Raw genomic sequence first — 18319 nt, forward strand, 5'->3', positions numbered from 1 at the left:
TTCGTCACATTTGGAAGCAGCCAACAACGTCAGCGGCCATGTTCCTCTACATTAACTCAATGCTCCACAAACACCCAGGTAGAATAAGGCTGAGTCGGGGTGGTCTGCAGTGCTGGACCGAACCGTGGACTAATGGCATCCACCACGTCTCCGAATTTCAAATTAGAGTGAAATTATGGAACATAGCCAAGCTGGATGTAAAGATGTAAGAAACAGCTAAATTAATGTTGCTGTCAGTTGTTGTCTCAGTTTGTAAGAAAAAAACGGCGGACCGTTAACATCTGTCATTTTGGTCAGCAGGGACGACATTGAAACAGTGCAGAGGTGCAGACATTTATAAAAGCGGTCGTATTATCAGCACGTCCAATGAAGTGCCAGCCAGTGAATGATGGGCTGTTAGAAGCTTAAAGCGTACCGGCCAGACACGGTGCACTTGTTCTTTCAAGCGAACAGGTAGACAAATGACATCCTGTCTCTGTGTATAAGGATATGAGAGAGTCCCACGATTTCACAATATCTGACTTTATTAATGGCAACAGGCAAATCCCTTGTTTAGTTTAGTCCCGGGGGAATCGAGCAGACAAGGTACAATATTTACAGGAGCGTTTCGCCACCTGAATGTAGAGATGGGAGCGACAGAGAGAGAGATAGAGTCCAAATGGAGAATAAGCAATGAAGTACGGTTTCAAGAAAAGACACTACATCGATCAGACATGCCAAGACTTAACTGCCGTAATGACAACCCGGCTCAATATTTCAAAAGCTACAACTGCATAAATAGCATTTCTGTTTATGAGGATTAAAAATAACACCAGGTGGGCACCAAATGACAACAAAGAAAAACTAAAATCAAGTTAAATCTTAAGTAATACTGCGATATTCCTAATGTTTTACATTAAATGTTACAACTTTTTTACCAAAGTATTGTGATTTCTGCACAATTTACAGAACAACGTACCCAAATGCAATTTTGTTATACTGAATCAAAAGCTGATTTTACACTGTTTCACAGCAGTTAAGTGTATTAAACCTATAGAGCATTACTAAAATGTGTCACTTTTTACAAAACTTTTTTACAACAGACAGACATTATTTCAGTATCACTTTAAATTGAGCTCTCTCAACTCTGTAATCCTTGACACTATGAACTGTGAAACCCCCCAGATTACATCCATGATATACATCATTATTATATCATATAATAAAATATTAAATTGAAACCTTACACACTTTACGTAGGCTAATAAAGCTAGTACCGTGAAAGGCTGAGTAGCATTAGCATTGCTATGCACATGGACAAGCTTAGGAAGAAACAAGGCACTTTTAGAATGTTTTATATTTCTGATTGCACCGGAGGATGAGACAAAAAGATTAAGGTTCATGGTATTAAAGTTCTTGATTTAGCCTATTGCACAGGCTTCTGGAAGACACGTCCGGACATATAGGGAAGGTCGGCTGGCTTGATGATTTATTTAGGTTGTTACAGGCCTAGTCTTCCTCTTTTTATTGCTCTGGGGAGCTTCTTTCCCTCTGTCCATGCAGCGCAAGCAAGCGTTGTACCACCACCGTCCAATCCACTACCCGCTCCACACGTACCTGACCAGTCTGCCTGGGGACAGCAGAGTGGCCACCTGCAGAGTGAAAGTGATTGTTACGGTCATTGCGATACACTGCAGCACAGCATAACGAAATGCGTCCTCTGCTTTTAACCATCACCCTTGGTGAGCAGTGGGCAGCCATGACAGGGCACCGCAGTGGAAACTTGATGGTTCAGGTTCAACCGTCAAGGTTCCATCATACCTTTGTTTATGAGTCCGCTTATTTTGTCACTAGGCCACCACAGAGCACAGAGACCCTTGAGAATGGGACATGATGGGAGGAGAGTAAACTCACCCTCAGGGAGGATTTGAGCTCTCTTGTTCCCCCTTATCCAGGTGAGGGAGGAGTGGGCCATCAGATCTGGTGAGCAAGTGTCTGGCAGGCCCTCAACATCGTCCTCCTCACTCATGAGGTCCCGGGCTTCCGTAGAGCAGATTTTACCTGTGTGGATTGCAAATAGTGAGTGCACCGCAGAAACAGTTTGTGATATCAGTAACATGTTCTCTGAACCGAAACATACCTCCGTGTTTGCAGAAAATCTTGCCATAGAAGAACAGGTCGGTGAAGATGTTGAAGGGAGACGGTGTGCTCGACCTCTGACTCACATCCCGAATGAGGACGGCCCGGCCGAACTTCCACTCTGTGTCGGATTGGGCCTGTATACGCTGGTAGGTGTCGCTCATCATGGCAATGAGGAGGTTGATGAGAACAATCACTGTCACCACCAGGTAAATCCCAAAGGCCAAGTGGGCCACCACTGCCGCAGCTGGGGGTGACCTTTCCAATGTAGGCATGGATTCTGGCTCTGTCAAGCCGAAGAGGGCGAAGAACAATAGGACAGAGACGTCAAGTGGACTGAGCTCTTGAGTTCTTGGCTGTTCTGTATCTTCAGAGGCTTCTGAGGCATTTTCGATGAATGTGACAACGGACTCTGCTTGGTGGACAGGCTGACAGACAGCAGAGATGCTCATTGTGAAAGCAGTGTGGAACAGAACCAAGATGACTGCAAAGCGCCCCAGATCCCTCATCAGGTCTCGGATGATGACAGCCCAGGGGCCAAAAAGGTGGTGGAAGGTGAGAAACTCCAGAAGCTGGACAAATCCCAACGTCATGGCCACCGCCAGGAGGACATTGCGGGCAAACAGGCAGTGGAGATGGCTGGGAGGCCACCACTGGAGCACCACGGCCAAGAGGTGTAGGAGAAAGGCCGCCATGGAGAATCCGAGAAGCATGAGGCGAATCCACGCTAAGCCAGCACGTTCTCCTGGATGGGAAAGCTCAGACACCAGCATCCCAAGGAGCCAGGCCAGAAGTAGCCATTCTGACCATCCTGGCAGCAGCCGTCCCAGGGAGATGGGGTTTACCGGAGGGTAGACGATGGTAAGGATGAAGAGGGCCAAGAGGAAGACATGTGACACCAAGTGACTCATGAACTTTACGATGGGAATGGAACTGAACCTGTTTGAGGAAAGATCTGTTACTAATACCTTCCTTTGCACAAAATATCCAATAAAAACCCAGGACCTGATTTAGACAATCAGGCACATACCATAGAGTTCAAGAAACATGCCACCAGATATTTGAGGTGAGAAGATTGTCAAAATATGGCCCTCACACATATAAGCACAAGAACAATAGAATGAAGTGATATTGAACCTGTGTTTGAGTGGAAGAGACAGCGCCAGCCACAGTGGTGGGCAGAGCAGCATCCCAAAGAAGAGCAACAAAATCCTGCAAGAGTCCCACTGCAGGCTTCCGAACCAGACCTCAGTCAGGTACTTCTGCACGGCCGGGTGGGCCACCACCTCCTTCTGCCTGCCCTCGATCAGGCAGTCCAGCATGCTGGCCCTACGGTGGTCCACCGCCCTCAGGACAGGTCCGGCACCTTGGCCTCCAACGTCAGAGGCCACGGTGAGAAGTTCAGAGGCCAGAGCCTCGCAGTGTCGGGCGGCCACCTGCAGGTCCACGGCCCGCTCCTTCTCCCGGAGGGCAGTCAGTCCCAGTGCACGCGAGAGACGGACGGCTGTGTCCAGGGGGGCTTTGGAGTGGAGGATGAACTCATCCAATGCCATATTTCCATTCAGACGCCCGCACACCATCAGATCAAACACGAACTGGGTGACAACAAAAAAAGGTGACAACCTTCAGGGTTGGCTACGATGCAGTACTGCCCCCTAGTGGTCAGGCCCAATGAATTATTTAAAAAAGCTATTTACCCCCCAAAAATCTGAAGATATCAGATAAAGACAGTGCATGAGATATATAGATATATTTTACTCTCTGTAAAACAAAGGACTGTGAATAAAATACCAGGAAATAAAATACTGGGAAGGGAAAACAGGAAAAACCTTTCTGTCCTCCAGCAAGTGCAGTGTGTTGTTGTCACTGCGGAGCAGAAAACTGACTGTGGCCTGGTGGTTTTCCTCCGCCGCATACTGCACCGGCGTCCGGCCTCCGCTGCACTCCGCCCGCGGACACGCTCCACTCTCGACCAGGAAGGACACCATGTGCAAGCACCCTGCCTTGGCAGCATAGTGGAGCGGTGTCCATCCGTTCTGAAAATTAACAGGAATGAAGTACAGTGCCGGCAATGCTATTATAAGCCTTTAGGGAACACCCTGCAGTCAGATTTGGGACTCTTCTGCTCTTCGTTATAAAATAGACAAATCGGGTATATCTTATATCCCCTCCAATATCTACCAAAATGATGTTGGACGTTTTTTTAAATCTTGCAGCTTACTAGTCATATTAATGAAATAACTAGTGTAATGCACAACAATAATAAAAACGGTTATAAATTCAAGGTTTGTGTATGAATTGAGTGCCTTACATTTATTAATTATAATCCCTATCGGCCTATAGGAACAAAGTGGGTTGTTGAGTGGTGCACGAGTTGCATGAGGATTTTGTATTCATATTCATTGTAACTTTTTGAGCCTGCAATGCAGTGGTTTTATCTTCTGTGCCACTCTAATGTCATAAATGTTGCAAAGTAGTAAGCACACAAGTTCTTGAAGAGCCATAAACCTTCCATGATCTGATTACACATGAGGGTGCATTAGTGGCTGGTGCTTCAGCCAAATGCTGCAGATTAGCCAGAGAGTGTTCTCGTCAGCAAGGTCCTCACCTTGTCCGTGTGGTTGATCTCCGCCCCTTGTCCCAGCAGCACCCTAACCATGGCTATGTGGCCGCTGGCAGAGGCCAGATGGAGGCAGGTGCAACCACGCCTGTCCTTGAGATGGAGCAGAGAGCTCGACCTGCTGAGCAGCAGCCCCACCACGGCCGTGTGGCCACTCTTGGCAGCTAGGTGGAGTGGCGTCGAGCCCTGAAGCGAAGGAACCAAATCACCAACACTTATAAATCCACTGGATGCCGCTTAGGTGTCTGAAAAGCCAAAGCTTGCCTGCAAGTCGGTCTCTGCGTCCGCCTGGACCCCGGGAGAGTTCAACAGGAGCCTCACCACGCTCTCGTGACCTGACCAAGCAGCCAAATGCAGGGGAGTGTACCCTGACTGGGAATGAAACGCACAAAAACACACAAGCATACAACCGCTGCAACCGAACAGGCAGAGTGTTTCACGTCACCGCCGTTCACCGCATACTTCCGACGGAGGCTGCTGTCTGTGCGTGACCTCCCGACCCCTACTTCTGCCACCGGGACAGTCGCTGCGCACGGTGGCTGGAACTTTGGCCAAAATCTCCCTCACAAAGTCCACCTGACCAAAGCTGGCCGCGACGTGGAGAGCAGTCAGCCCTGTCTTGGAACACCCAACGCACAAAACACGAATTCGTAACGTCTAAGGCCAAATTTTGAAGCGATTTTTGCACTTTTCGTGCGAATGCAACCTTAGAACTGGTGGTTTTTAGAGACACAGTGCTCCTCAGCACGTCCAGGATGTGCGTGTGTCCACTCCTGGCAGCAAGATGAATAGCAGTCATGCCGTCCTAACAACAAGAACATGCCGAAATTATAAAACATATTGTTGTGTGATAAGCTCTATCAACGTCTACAGACAATTCATGGGGAACGGTTGATGTCTTCAACTCACCGCGTCCTCCTCAGTCGCTGAGGCCCCGGCCTCCAGAAGCACCTTCACCACCTCCATGTGACCTCCGGCTGTAGCCAGGTGCAGGGGACAGGAACCATTTGCCTGGTTGGGTATGAAGATTGGACACTGGATTTACGAATTATTTTTGACACGTTGCTCGCTCTTACTCACTCACCCTGTCATGTTCCAAAACCCCTCCCAGGACACGAGTCGCATTCACTCACACACTCATTGTAGCCTAGTGGGTAAAACCCTCGCCTATGAACCAGAAGACCCGGGTTCAAACACCACTTGCTACCACTGTGTCCCTGAGCAGGACACTTAACCCTAAGTTGCTCCAGGGGGACTGTCCCCTGTAACTACTGATTGTAAGTCGCTCTGGATAAGGGCGTCTGATAAATGCTGTAAATGTACGGACAATTTAGCATCACCAATTCTCTTAGTGTAGATGCCTTTGAACGGCCGGAGGAAACCGCAGAGCCTGGAGGAAACCCTTTTGCTTAATGCAATATTGCCTGCCCTTGTGCGTCCATTTTCACCTTGCTGTGCACTGTGGTCAAGCCTCCTTGGCTGAACTTCAGCAGCTCCCTGATGACGGCCACACTGCCCTTAGCAGCAGCGATATGGGTGCACGTGGACCCCTCTACATTAGCGAGCGTGGCCAACTCCGGCCGGTGCTTCAGGAAGAGCTTCACCACCTCAGAGTGGTCATTCTCGGCAGCAAGGTGGAGTGGGGTCCGTCCATGCTGGGTGAAGACCATGATCAGGTCGACATTGGGATGTTTTAGAGCAATATAATGACTTTTTTACTATTCATGATTAGCCAAAAAACCCACAATGTCAGTGGCAGTGACATCAGCTCTTAAGTTCATCAGGCTGCTGCAGACATCCAGCTCTCCCATCATGGCCGCAAGATGGAGAGGAGTTTGTTTATTCTGAAAGATTGATAAAAACATGAAACATATTTTTACATCTACACTATGCTTTATGCATTGAAACAATGAGTAATGCAAACAACTCCCATATCGAGTTGTGAGGACCATATGTGTGTCATTAAAGCATTTGACTGCATATCATATCGTGTATGACTGTGTATGTGACAAATAAAATTTTAATTTGCCATTTTGGGCAAAATTGAGATATGCAGATCAAATGAAAGCTTTTTTCTGGAAAAAACTGTTTTGTTTATTTAATTATTACAGGAAAAAAATAAACCAAACAGCTGAGCACCGAACACATTTGGTGTCAAAAATGCACTTCTGAATATTTTAAAAGGTTAAAAAATTTGCTCACTGTTTTTGTTTGTGCACACTTGGCAAATGTCACTTAAACCCATATGCTCCTCACCCCTCAAAATATTATTTTGCCCAAATCTATAACGATAACATTAACATTAATGATGGGAACCATGAGGTCACAGTGACCATGACCTTTTGCCACCAAAATGTGAACATTTCATATTTGAGTCCAAGTGAACAGGCGTCGTTTAAATGTGAATGGGGATTACCCATGTACAGACATCCGAATAATCAAACTGGTAGGGCTGGCGGTAGATGTTTCTAGACCCGACAGATGTACGATTATGGCGTCAGTGGACAGGACAAAAACACTGCACGCTCACCAGCGAGAGTGCGTCAGTAGTGGCCATGTGGGTTTCCACCAGAAGCCTGACCAGGTGTGTCGAGCCGTGTTGGGCAGCCAGGTGTAATGGAGTGAGGCCCAGCTTGGTCTTGGCATTGACAAAGGCTCTATGGGAGAGCAGTACATCCGCGATGTCTTCGTGGCCCTGCTCCGCTGCTAAATGAAGCGCTGCCTTTCCGTCCTGGAGGTCCAACAATGTGAACAGTCATGGTACAGCACACCTCTGTGCTCCAGCAACAGCCTGCTAGGGTGGTAGTAGCCTAGCGGGTAACACACTCGCCTATGAACCAGATGACCCAGGGTCAAATCCCACTAACTACCATTGTGTCCCTGAGCAGGACACTGAACCCTGAGTGTCTCCGGGGGGGGGACTGCAACTACTGACTGTAAGTCACTCTGTATAAGGTGTCTGGTAAATGCCGTAAAATGTAAATGTAACGCAATTCAATTGGAAAGCTGTCTACAAGTGCAATTTGGTGAAATACGAATGTGTGCCTAGACACTGAAGCAAGGATTAAAAGACCTCATCAAAGACGTCGACCCGGGCGTGGTTCTGCAGCAGGATCCTGACCACTTCAGTTTGACCCCTCTCTGCAGCCAGCAGCAATGGGGACCAGCCATTCTACAGGGTTAAACAAACCCCAAAAAATCACATCAAAACTGGAAGTGAGGAAATGTCGAAGAGGAACACCAGCGACAGCCGGGAAGAGAAGCCATTGCATTAATCAGCAGACAGCATACGGTTCCCATCAACGTCTGGCGACGCCTACCTTGGCGTGCCTGTTGACAGCCGTCTGCAGATGGCTGGCAGGAACACTGCGGAGGACCTCCTTCAGGACGCCAGTGTTCCCCACCCTGGCGCAGTAGTGCAACGGAGTCTCCCTCGACTAGAGGCCAGTGCCAGCAGAACATAATGCATTCATTATTAAACGCACTGCACGAAGTGTTCAGCAATTGTGATGTCATATAAAACCATTTCCTGCCAATGACCGGCATGAAAATGTTTGAATGAGCTGCATGAATTTAAATGAAGACTCTGTAGCTGCAACCTCTGTGGTAGCTGCAGTTACGCTGCCATCATACTCCAGGAGGATTCTCATGATGAGGACGTCCTCCCCCTCCACGTGGGCCTTGTCCCCTGTGAGCTCGGCTGCCAAGTGCAGGCAGGTTTCCCCTCTCTACAAAACAAAATGGCACATGACATGCTCTGACATGTTCTTTCAGAAAACTGGACTGTCCTTACCAGGTTCTCCTGGCGGATGCAGAGTTGGGCCTCCTCGCGACTCCTCTCGCCGGTCAGGTAGGTAAGGATCTCCTGCACCACCTGGACGTGGCAGTGCCTCACCGCAACATGCACAGGGTTCTCGCCCGCCTGCATTTTGCCGGCATTGTTTGAAGGGCATCGCGTGTCAGCACATGAAGGCGTAGAATGAAGTTCAGACATTAACGTTACATTACATTAACAGCATTTATCAGACGTTCTTCAGAGTGTGCGGTACGACGCTGGTACCTTTGATTTCCACGTCACGTCACCTCCTTCTTCTATCAACACCCTTAACATCTGCAGGTTGCCATGGCGAGCAGCTACATGCATGGCCGTCTCTCCATTCTGGCAGAGAAACCAAAAGGACAAAATCGAATGTTTTTTTTTAGCTTCAGTGAGTAAATGCATCGTATACTGCGTGTAACGGGTTAAGTATCCTCTGACCTCCTGCTCCGCATTTACGTCGGCTCCGCTCTTCAGCAACATCTCAGCCACTTTCTCGCCTTCTTTCACCCTGGCGGCAATGTGCAGTGGGGTCTCCTGAGCCTGAGCACACATTTACCACGTTCTGGAAAATTCTGGAACTAAACATGTGATTGTATTACTGGCCCAAAGACTAGACAAGGCGTGAATGGAAGGTCAACCTTTCCCCCGCTGAGTTGCACTCGCGCCCCAAAGCCCAGCAACATCTGCACCACCAGGGGCTTGCAGTGCTGCGCGGCGACGTGGAGCGCGGTCAGGCTGTCCTTGGTGGTGGCGTCCACGTGCGCCCCCTTCAGGAGCAAAGCCTTCACCACAGCCGCGTGGCCCCGTTTGGCTGCGGCGTGCAGGCACACGGCCCCCGACTGCATGGGACCACGACACATGATCCATAAAATTCACTTCTGACACTTTTCAGCTTATAACATCTAGAACTTTTCCTTTCGGGATGCAACACCTTATTGGGCATGTGCAGGGGTACCCCCTTCTTCAGGAAGGCTAACGTGGTTTCCGGGTGGCCGCACTCGGAGGCAATGTGCAACAGGGTGCTGCCGTCCTGTACAAAACACACAGAATAAATGACCCCAAAGAACGGAGCGGCAGGCGGAGTCACTGCGAAAGGATCGGACGGATAGAGACCTTGGTTCTCGCCAGCACGTTGGACTTAAACTTTTCCGCCAGCACCTCCACTACTTTGGTGTGACCTTGCTCGGAGGCAACGTGCAGGGCCGATCGATCCATCTGGAATGTACAAAACGAAAGAGAACAGGGTTACAGGCCAAAAAGTCCACGTCGAACCAGCTTACAGGAACCGAAATCAATTCGGAGTGAAACCAGTTAAGTTTTCCGTGTGTCCTTGACAGCATGACGACTGCACATGACCAACGAAGGCCATAATGAAGGAAGACCCCAAATTAACAGCAGATGTCCTGTGCAATTAAGGAAATTGATGTGAAATGTTTGCGGCGACCGTATAAAAACCTCGTCTCAGAAGAGAAGTGTCCGAGAAGTGCCCGGAACGTGCCACATCAATTTTCCCTCGCGTTTCACATCTGCTGTCGATTTGTGGCTGGTGAGCTAATCTTTCATTACGAGCCTTTATCTTGTGCATGTCAACGTCTAGCTGCAGCCGGAGACACCGCGTCCCGTACTCCCGACTGTTAAATCCATCAGGCCAAAACATCTAAAGGCTAATGGCCGACCTCGGTCACGTTTCTCTCCGCACCTCACCTTGTCTGCTATGTTTGGACTGGCTTTCCACTGGTAGAGCAACTTCAGCATGGCCTCGTCTCCTTCTGAGGCGGCTATATGGAGAGGCGTCTGACCTTGGTCCTGCAACCACACTCACATTGACTGTCTACTTCGGGCTCTCGTGCAGTGTACAGTGCAGCGTAACGAGGCGGAGCTCCGTGGCAGGACGCGCCTGGACTTACGTTCTGCATGTCCACCTCGACCCCGAACTCGAACAGAACCTTGGCCATTTCGGCATCCCTCCGTCTGCAGCAGATATGAAGAGCGGAGTCTCGGCTACCCTGGAGGTACAAACCGCTCCTTTATTTTTGCCCTCTATTTACCGCCATTCGATCATCACGTCGCATTTGTCAGACTCTGAGGTTTGGGCGATGGCAGCAAAAGCTATAATCGCTTTTGAGTGCAACGTGACGTTAATTAAGCTTCATGTAACGAGCCACTGACTCATTTTAATATCCTGTGAGTGGACATTACGCAACCGTAGGAAGTGTTCGTTCCAGGGTTGTGACCAGACCATAAAAAAAAGAATGTCAGTCTGAAAAACAGCCCAGATGTAACGCATGCGTGATACCATGGTTTTGGGATAGTACTAGTTCTCAGTTTTGAAAAGTTCTCGCCTCCTTTCATCGTGTGCTAAGGACATAGTCCAAAAAGACATGCTTGGAAAATGCCCATAAACCTGCGTGGAAATTATTTTGGGTCTGCCAAGCACAATAATATGACCAACGTGTCTCATTGCGTTCACCATAAATCACAACCTTATTGTTCAGAGGGGACCGATAAGTGTGTGTTTTGTAAGATATTAAAAGATAAATTTTTTTTCGCACAATATGAAAAGACGTTATTGGGTGTGTTGGCTCTTACTTTTTTCTGGGCCCGCAGCTGCGGCTGGGCTAAGGCTCCGAGGAGCTCCTTAACAATTCCAACGTTCCCCGCTTCAACAGCACGGAGGAGTGGAATGCAGCCGTCCTGAATGTGAACAACAACAAAACGTTGGATAGCTACGACCAGAACGGTAGAAACGACACCTGACAAGCGATCACTGCATATGTTAGAAATAGGATCTCAGGTTTAACGGTATCTGTTACTGTCTGGGACACACCGGGAAGAACCCTGGTGGAACCCATGCATGTGGTTTCCTGGCTCCTTTCTTCAGACACACACCTTGTCTGCCAGGAGCCGGGCATCCTTGCTGGAGAGCTTTAGCAGCGCCTGGACTGCGCCGACGGACCCAGACGGTCTGGAGGCGGCGAAATGCAGGGGCAGCTGATCTTTGCACTAATTTAGGAGACAAAGAGTTAGAACCTACCCATACGCAACAAAAATTTATTTATCAATAAACTATGTGACAATATATTTTGTGTTTATATATATTGTGAATTGTACATAGTAATATATGTTGATATATTCTATAATAATATATTTTATATGTAAACAATATATAAATATATGAAATAGGATATATGACAATATATTACTTAGTTGTGGTTAACATTACTAGTGGTTAGATGTATCTGGGAGACTAAAACATATCTTCATTTATACATTCAATAAATAATTGAGTTTTTTACATTTTCTTATTATATTGTGAAAAAATGATCTCTTTCCATGATATTCAAAAACAACTTTGTACTTTTTTTTTTTTTTTTTTTGGAGGTGTAGGCTTTAATCGGCTTGGCTGTGATTTCTTTATATACTGGGGGGAAATTGTGTTGGCACAACCTCCTATACTGATGTGACAAGGGAAAAGCATATTCTTTTATATAAAGGAACAGAGCACTGGAGGTGCTCTCCACGGCCATCTTTCCCACCTCTGAATACCATTAGTATTCAGAACTGGTGAAATCCAGTCCAGACGTTTTTCTTTCTTTAAAAAGCACCTCATTTAAATGCGAGAGGAAGAAGAATGGCACGCTCAAACATAAAAACCACATCAGGCAGAGGTGGCGGAGACTTCCCCATGCCCGGGCCTTCGTCAGACTCTGTGTAATGGCAAGTTCACAACACGGACCAGACCAAAAGGATTCAGCCAGTAGCTGATTTTTACCTCTGTGGCCACAGAGAGTGGTAAAAGCGGTAAAGAATGGAAGAACCTGATATGGTGCCCTACCCCTCCAGTAATGTTTGGGTCTGCTTTTCTCGCCAGGAGTCTCACAATGTCATCCTTGGAATGAGCTGCAGCGATGTGCAGTGAGGTCCTGCCGTCCTGTTAGACAGAGAGAGCGGAATCATTTCAAAATCCACGCTTTCTAGCTTGCTGAAAAAAACTGCAGGGCACTGTAGTGTACAGCTACAAAAAACGGATAGTCAAAGACACTTGGTTATATCTGGACAAACCGGAAGCTCACAGACTATAGCATCAAGCTGAAATGGTCTCAGATGGCTTTCTCTGGTCTAAACCATTTCCCAGACCACCAGACATTCCTATCGCAGGACCAGCGGAAGCCTGGCCGTCACATCTCGTAGATCAGTCCTTTAAAAGTAAATGCATAAAAGACTTGAAGATGATGCATGCGTTTAATTCCAACTTATTTATTTCATTTATTTCTGCTGGCGGAGGCAACGTCATCGAAACCATCTGGATCTACTTTTGAACAAAGGGCATCAGTGTATTTTTACGACGTGCCAGGACGTCCACCGCACTGAAAGATTCCCCGTGGTATGATCCAACCTCATTACTAGTATTATTATAATTTTTATGTTAAACTTCTGTTTTTGGAAACAGTAATGATGGATGTTTGGGCGTGGCCAACCTTACTGGCATAAATGCCAGTGTCCATTCGTGGTGTCGGTGAAGTCATGTAATTCATTTATGGCCATTTGTAATACAAACACTGGCGGTTTGCTGGGTCAGCTTTAAGTGGCTCGAGAATTAGCACAGCCCAGACCAGACCATAAAGATATACCATCATTAAAGCTCAGCCGGGCATTAAGATGTGCTGCCAGTCAGAACAGGTTACAGACAGATGTTCTCATAAAGTGGTGGATCACCTTATATTCCGGGACAGACATTAAAATGCGTCTACTGTCCTTTCCAGAGGATGATGATGGTCCTTGAACCTTATCATTGTATGGAGGATCGCCTCACCACAGTTTGCTGGGAAGGACTGGCATGGCCAGACATTTACATTTACAGCATTTACCAGACGCCCTTATCCAGAGTGACTTACAATCAGTAGTTACAGAGACAGTCCCCCCCCGTTAGACACTCATTGTTAAGTGTCTTGCTCAGGGACACAATGGTAGTAAGTGGGGTTTGAACCTGGGTCTTCTGGTTCATAAGCGAGTGTGTTATGCACTAGGCCACTTCCACCACTATGTGCCACCTTGGTGATGGCACCTTTTCTCTTGCCAAGGCTCCTCTAAATCTGTCCAGACATAACATCTGCCTCCAGTGAGGCCACTGAAGCTCCTGAGAACTTCGGTGGGTTCACCAGAGACATTTCAGGGGCCATTTTATATTGCGCTCCATGAAACCCAAGTCAAATTAATATTGTGTTTCTTTGGGGGGAAAAAAAAGGTCTCACGCTCTATCGAGATTGATGTATGAGATCCTATTTATGCTCCAAGGGCTCCAAGCGCTCAAATATCCGTGGTTACTTGTCAGATTCCAGCGGTGGAAGCAGGTACGGCACAAACTGTACTAATACAAATAAATGACCACAGGCCTGCATCCAAAAACCTTGAGGCGTTCTGCTTCATCCTGCAGAACGTACGAATCAAAGCAAACAAATCTGTCCGTACGTTTCTTCCTAAATGCGTGTTCCTGAATTCCATGGAAATACGGCACGAAAGGAAAAACATCCAAAGATAAAGTTATGCATTAAAAGAGGAATTAACAGAGGAACCGTCAGGTTCAGAAGCATGATTCATTTCTGCCAACACACGTCAATATACGTATATTGACACACATCAATATACGTCAATATTGGGGTTCAAAGCCCCATTAGGGTTAAGTGTCTTGCTCAGGGACACCATTGAGTCTCTCCAGGGGGACCATCCCTGTAACCCGTGACTGTTTCTTCTGAGATGTCTAAAGTGAAGTGATTTTCACTTGTGATACACAGGAGCACAGCACATGGTGCACACAGTGAAATGTGTCCTCTGTATTTAACCATCACCCTTGGTGAGCAGTGGGCAGCCATGACAGGCATCCGGGGAGCAGTGTGCACCTCAGTGGCACCCTGGCGGTAAACCTTCTGATTACGGGGACGCTTCTTTAACCGCTAGGCCACCACTGCCCCAAGTCATGGCTGCTGCATGTTAAGACAAGAACTCCACCACAGTTGTTGAACGCGGCAAAATGAGCTCAATGTCACTTTTGGACCGTGTCATATATAAAAAAAAAATGATAATAATAAAAACATATTTATGCATCTCAGTTTTTCAGGCTCCATGACCGAGGGGACATTTCTGTGTCACGTACTTCCCAAGCATTACACTTCAGCTGTAGGGATCGTCCACGGCTGTGCCACCTTTTATGCATCTGTTATACGAGAAAGATCTGGGGGTCTTTGCTAGAACAGTCATTGATTGCAAACTTATTAAGTGTATTGTAGTGCAATACTATGTGAGATTTGCGGTTTTCTTGGTTTGTTTTTGTGTCCCTACATACCATGGGGTGGGAGGGACGCCATAGCAATGCATTAAAAAAAAACTGGGTCCAAGTCAGAAAGGTCACTGTCACACACATTTACTTCCCGCAGTTCGCTCTTGAGCTACGACCTTTTCATTTCAAAGCCTCTCCCCCGTTTCAGACAACACCACGGTGAGTGTGCCCCTAAGATGGGACCGTCGTGGCACGATCGCTTCAGTCAAGGTCCTACTTTTTTGCTCGAATCAACTTATGACAACAACTTATTGCATGACGTTCAGTTCCACAGGCTGCTTGCTGGGTTTATAGTCGAGTAAAGTGAAGGTCAAAGTAATCCGACCACCAACAGCTTCAGTGCTTCTTACCTTGGTACATTCACTGGGGTCCACTCCCATCTCCAGCAGCCTTTCCACTATGGCCAAGCGGCTTTCCTTCACTGCAATCATGAATAAACTCAGTCCGCTCTCCTGTCAATAACAATTCAGCGCTGTGAATTACAATCACATATAAAAGTGGTGGCAGTTAACGGTCGACCTCGTACCTCGTCCGACTGGAGGACCTCCTGGTCTCCTTTCTCCAGGGCTTTGATGGTCTGCTCCAGTGCGATCCATTCCCCCCTGAGGCCGAGCAGCAGGAGCCGCCGGCCTTCTGACATCCTTCACCCCGCGGGCCGGCGCCAGTGTGGGTTTAACGGCGAGCGATGGAAGGAGGTGGAGGAGGGAACATCCCGACTCCGCCCTCACCACGTTACCCTGGAATCGGGAAAGGCTTTCCCAAAGGGAAGAAAAACCCACCCCACTATTTAAAAAAAAAAAAAAAAAGCCAAGGAATGCATTTTAATTGCATGTGTTTATTGCTGCTAACATTTCTGTTGCTTACAAAACAGCATCCTGCTGTTAATTTTAATAAGCGTAACCCACTGTGTTTTAACAGTGCAGTGATGGGGTTAAGTAGATTACCGTTTTTTTACGGTGCATATGGAGAAATGCATGTTGTGTTTTGTTCCAAAGCACGTGTAGGCGGACAGATAGACAGATGGATCCCACCAAAAGAGTACAAGACCAAGAAAAAAATATTTTAATTAATCTTTAAAAAAATTATTATTATTTTGTTTTTTTTTTGTTTTTTTGCAAATGTTGCTGAACCTTCGGGAGTACAGTGTGGCGATGGATTGATCGCATTACTGATTGATTATTGTCGGGCGCCACATTGTTGCCATGGCGCGCCGTCAACAGGGCGGCGCCGCGTCCCGTGTCCACGGCAACGCGGACGGACAACAGAACCGGGCGCTGTGAGGAGAGGCGTAAAAAAAATAAAAATAAATAAAATAAAACCCAGACATTTATTTACTGCAAACAAAAGCGGCAAGGCACGAAGAGCGAATTCGGCGGACGGCGGAAGGAGGAGAAGAACGAAAAAAAAAAGGGCGCAGTTGCAGCACGGAGCGGTTTGAGGCGCGCACCGCACCCAGCCAGCGGGCCGAGCCGTCGCGCCTTCTGTCCCGGACCCGCGGCCGCCAGCGATGTTCAAAAACACGTTTCAGAGCGGCTTCCTGTCCATACTGTACAGCATCGGCAGCAAGCCGCTCCAGATATGGGATAAAAAGGTGAGGGGCCGCGTCGGCTGCGTTCTCTCCGAGCGGATTGTAATTCTTCTTCTTCTTCTTCTTTCTGCTAAACGCTGAAGCTTTTACCTACCTAACTAAATCACATTCATTAAATATTTATATTCTTTCAGACCGATTTGCCTTTTGATAAGAATAAAAAAATTAAAAAAAAAAATCTACATTCGCCTGCTCGATACATTTGACTATTGGATTCGGCTTCTCGTGGCAGGACTAGTTAGTTGCACGACTGGCTGTTGTTTTTTTTCTTCTCCAGGTGAGAAATGGTCACATTAAACGGATCACTGACAACGACATCCAGTCCCTGGTCCTGGAAGTGGAAGGGTCCAACGTCAGGTGACACCAGGATCTACAGTACAGGCCAAAAGTCTGGACACACCTTCTCATTCAATGTGTTTTCTTTATTTTCGTGACCATTTACGTTGGTAGATTCTCACTGAAGGCATCAAAACTATGAATGAACACATGTGGAGTTATGTACTTAACAAAAAAAAGGTGAAATAGCTGAAAACATGTTTTATTTTCTAGTTTCTTATCTCTGATTACTGCTTTGCACACTCTTGGCATTCTCTCGATGAGCTTCAAGAGGTCGTCACCTGAAATGGTTCTCCAACAGTCTTGAAGGAGTTCCCAGAGGTGTTTAGCACTTGTTGGTCCAGCTCACCCCAAACCATCTGGACTGGGTTCAGGTCCGGTGACTGTGGAGGTCAGGTCTCCACTTTTTGTTAAGTACAGAACTCCACATGTGTTCATTCATAGTTTTGATGCCTTCAGTGAGAATCTACCAACGTAAATGGTCATTAAAAAAACGCATTAAATGAGAAGGTGTGTCCAAACTTTTGGCCTGTACTCTATGTATATTACATATATAAAATGTATGTATATGTGTTTAATGGTGAGCCTGTTTAACCCTTTCTCGTTTCAACAGCACGACTTACATCACCTGTCCTGCCGATCCAAAAAAGACTCTTGGCATCAAGCTGCCATTCTTGGTCATGATAATCAAGAATTTGAAAAAATATTTCACCTTCGAAGTCCAGGTAGGGCACACTGCCTGAAACATACAAACTATGTGAGAACAGATGTGCGGGAAAAGCAGAATTTCACGTGTAATGCTGCATATAAAAAAAAAAAAGAAAATTCACCTATTATTATTTACCCTAATTAGGTTAGTAGCATAAAGTGAAAAATATGATATGTAGCGGTTTCTTCTTTCCAATTGCCACGCCGGGGTCAGGTGCTGGATGACAAAAACGTCAGGAGGAGGTTTCGTGCCAGCAACTACCAGAGCACCACCAGAGTGAAGCCCTTCATCTGTACAATGCCAATGCGACTGGATGACGGCTGGAACCAGATCCAGTTTAATCTGTCGGACTTTACGCGACGGGCATACGGCACAAATTACATAGAGACACTCCGGGTACAGGTGAGCCGTTTAGCTTCTCTGGTTGAGACAAGACGGTCCTTCATTGGTCCCACAAGCGGGGAAATGTAGTCGATGCTGACGGGACGCGTTTGTGCCTTTTAGATCCACGCGAACTGCCGCATCCGGAGAGTCTACTTCTCCGACAGGCTGTACTCGGAAGACGAGCTCCCTGCAGAATTCAAGCTTTACTTGCCCGTGCAAAATAAAGCAAAGGTGAGCCGGAGTTGCAACTGAATTCAGCAATGCAAGTCGAGCGCTTAATCTAACTCTGTGTTTCCCCCCCCCTCCTTTTACAGCAGTAGATCAAGTTCTGCCTTGAGAAATTCTACTTTTTTTTTTTTCTTTTTACCATTTTTGACTTTTGATGCTCTGTGTATATCGTATGTTATTAA

The 18319-nt window shown here is 47.1% G+C and overlaps 2 protein-coding genes across 3 annotated transcripts; one reads left to right on the plus strand and one right to left on the minus strand.

The window, feature by feature from the left end:
• Positions 1-501: 501 nt before the first annotated feature.
• On the minus strand, positions 502-15557 carry trpn1 (transient receptor potential cation channel, subfamily N, member 1). The gene is made up of 29 exons (XM_028964053.1): positions 15419-15557; positions 15243-15344; positions 12394-12489; positions 11448-11561; positions 11148-11252; positions 10466-10564; positions 10263-10364; positions 9672-9773; positions 9490-9588; positions 9197-9397; positions 8997-9098; positions 8799-8897; positions 8532-8660; positions 8338-8466; positions 8059-8175; positions 7812-7910; positions 7269-7469; positions 6484-6582; positions 6187-6393; positions 5648-5749; positions 5445-5543; positions 5201-5356; positions 5003-5110; positions 4727-4924; positions 3948-4154; positions 3256-3713; positions 2120-3057; positions 1894-2040; positions 502-1631 (listed from the first exon to the last, which is right to left on the minus strand). The coding sequence occupies exons 1-29, from the start codon at positions 15530-15532 to the stop codon at positions 1504-1506; spliced, it is 4857 nt and encodes a 1618-aa protein (XP_028819886.1). The 5' UTR covers positions 15533-15557; the 3' UTR covers positions 502-1503.
• Positions 15558-16127: 570 nt separating this feature from the next.
• cfap20 (cilia and flagella associated protein 20) lies at positions 16128-18252 on the plus strand. 2 transcript variants are annotated; one of them, XM_028964393.1, is made up of 6 exons: positions 16128-16483; positions 16758-16837; positions 17430-17541; positions 17739-17927; positions 18030-18140; positions 18224-18252. In XM_028964393.1, the coding sequence occupies exons 1-6, from the start codon at positions 16400-16402 to the stop codon at positions 18227-18229; spliced, it is 582 nt and encodes a 193-aa protein (XP_028820226.1). In that variant the 5' UTR covers positions 16128-16399; the 3' UTR covers positions 18230-18252. The 2 variants fall into 2 exon arrangements, with proteins under 2 accessions (XP_028820226.1, XP_028820225.1); XM_028964392.1 differs by having other exon boundaries at positions 18030-18231.
• The last annotated feature ends 67 nt before the right edge of the window (positions 18253-18319 follow it).

This window comes from Denticeps clupeoides, chromosome 20, assembly GCF_900700375.1.
Source record: "Denticeps clupeoides chromosome 20, fDenClu1.1, whole genome shotgun sequence".
Taxonomy (NCBI): domain Eukaryota; kingdom Metazoa; phylum Chordata; class Actinopteri; order Clupeiformes; family Denticipitidae; genus Denticeps; species Denticeps clupeoides.

Coding starts and splice junctions, on each gene's coding strand:
- trpn1 (XM_028964053.1), bottom strand. CDS start 15,532: ATGTCAGAAGGCCGGCGGCTCCTGCTGCTCGGCCTCAGGGGGGAATGG. Junction 5,357..5,444: donor TAAAAACCACCAGTTCTAAG/GTTGCATTCGCA, acceptor GGGTGTTCCAAG/ACAGGGCTGACTGCTCTCCA. Junction 1,632..1,893: donor AGCTCAAATCCTCCCTGAGG/GTGAGTTTACTC, acceptor TTCACTCTGCAG/GTGGCCACTCTGCTGTCCCC.
- cfap20 (XM_028964392.1), top strand. CDS start 16,400: ATGTTCAAAAACACGTTTCAGAGCGGCTTCCTGTCCATACTGTACAGC. Junction 16,484..16,757: donor TCCAGATATGGGATAAAAAG/GTGAGGGGCCGC, acceptor TTTCTTCTCCAG/GTGAGAAATGGTCACATTAA. Junction 17,928..18,029: donor TAGAGACACTCCGGGTACAG/GTGAGCCGTTTA, acceptor TGTGCCTTTTAG/ATCCACGCGAACTGCCGCAT.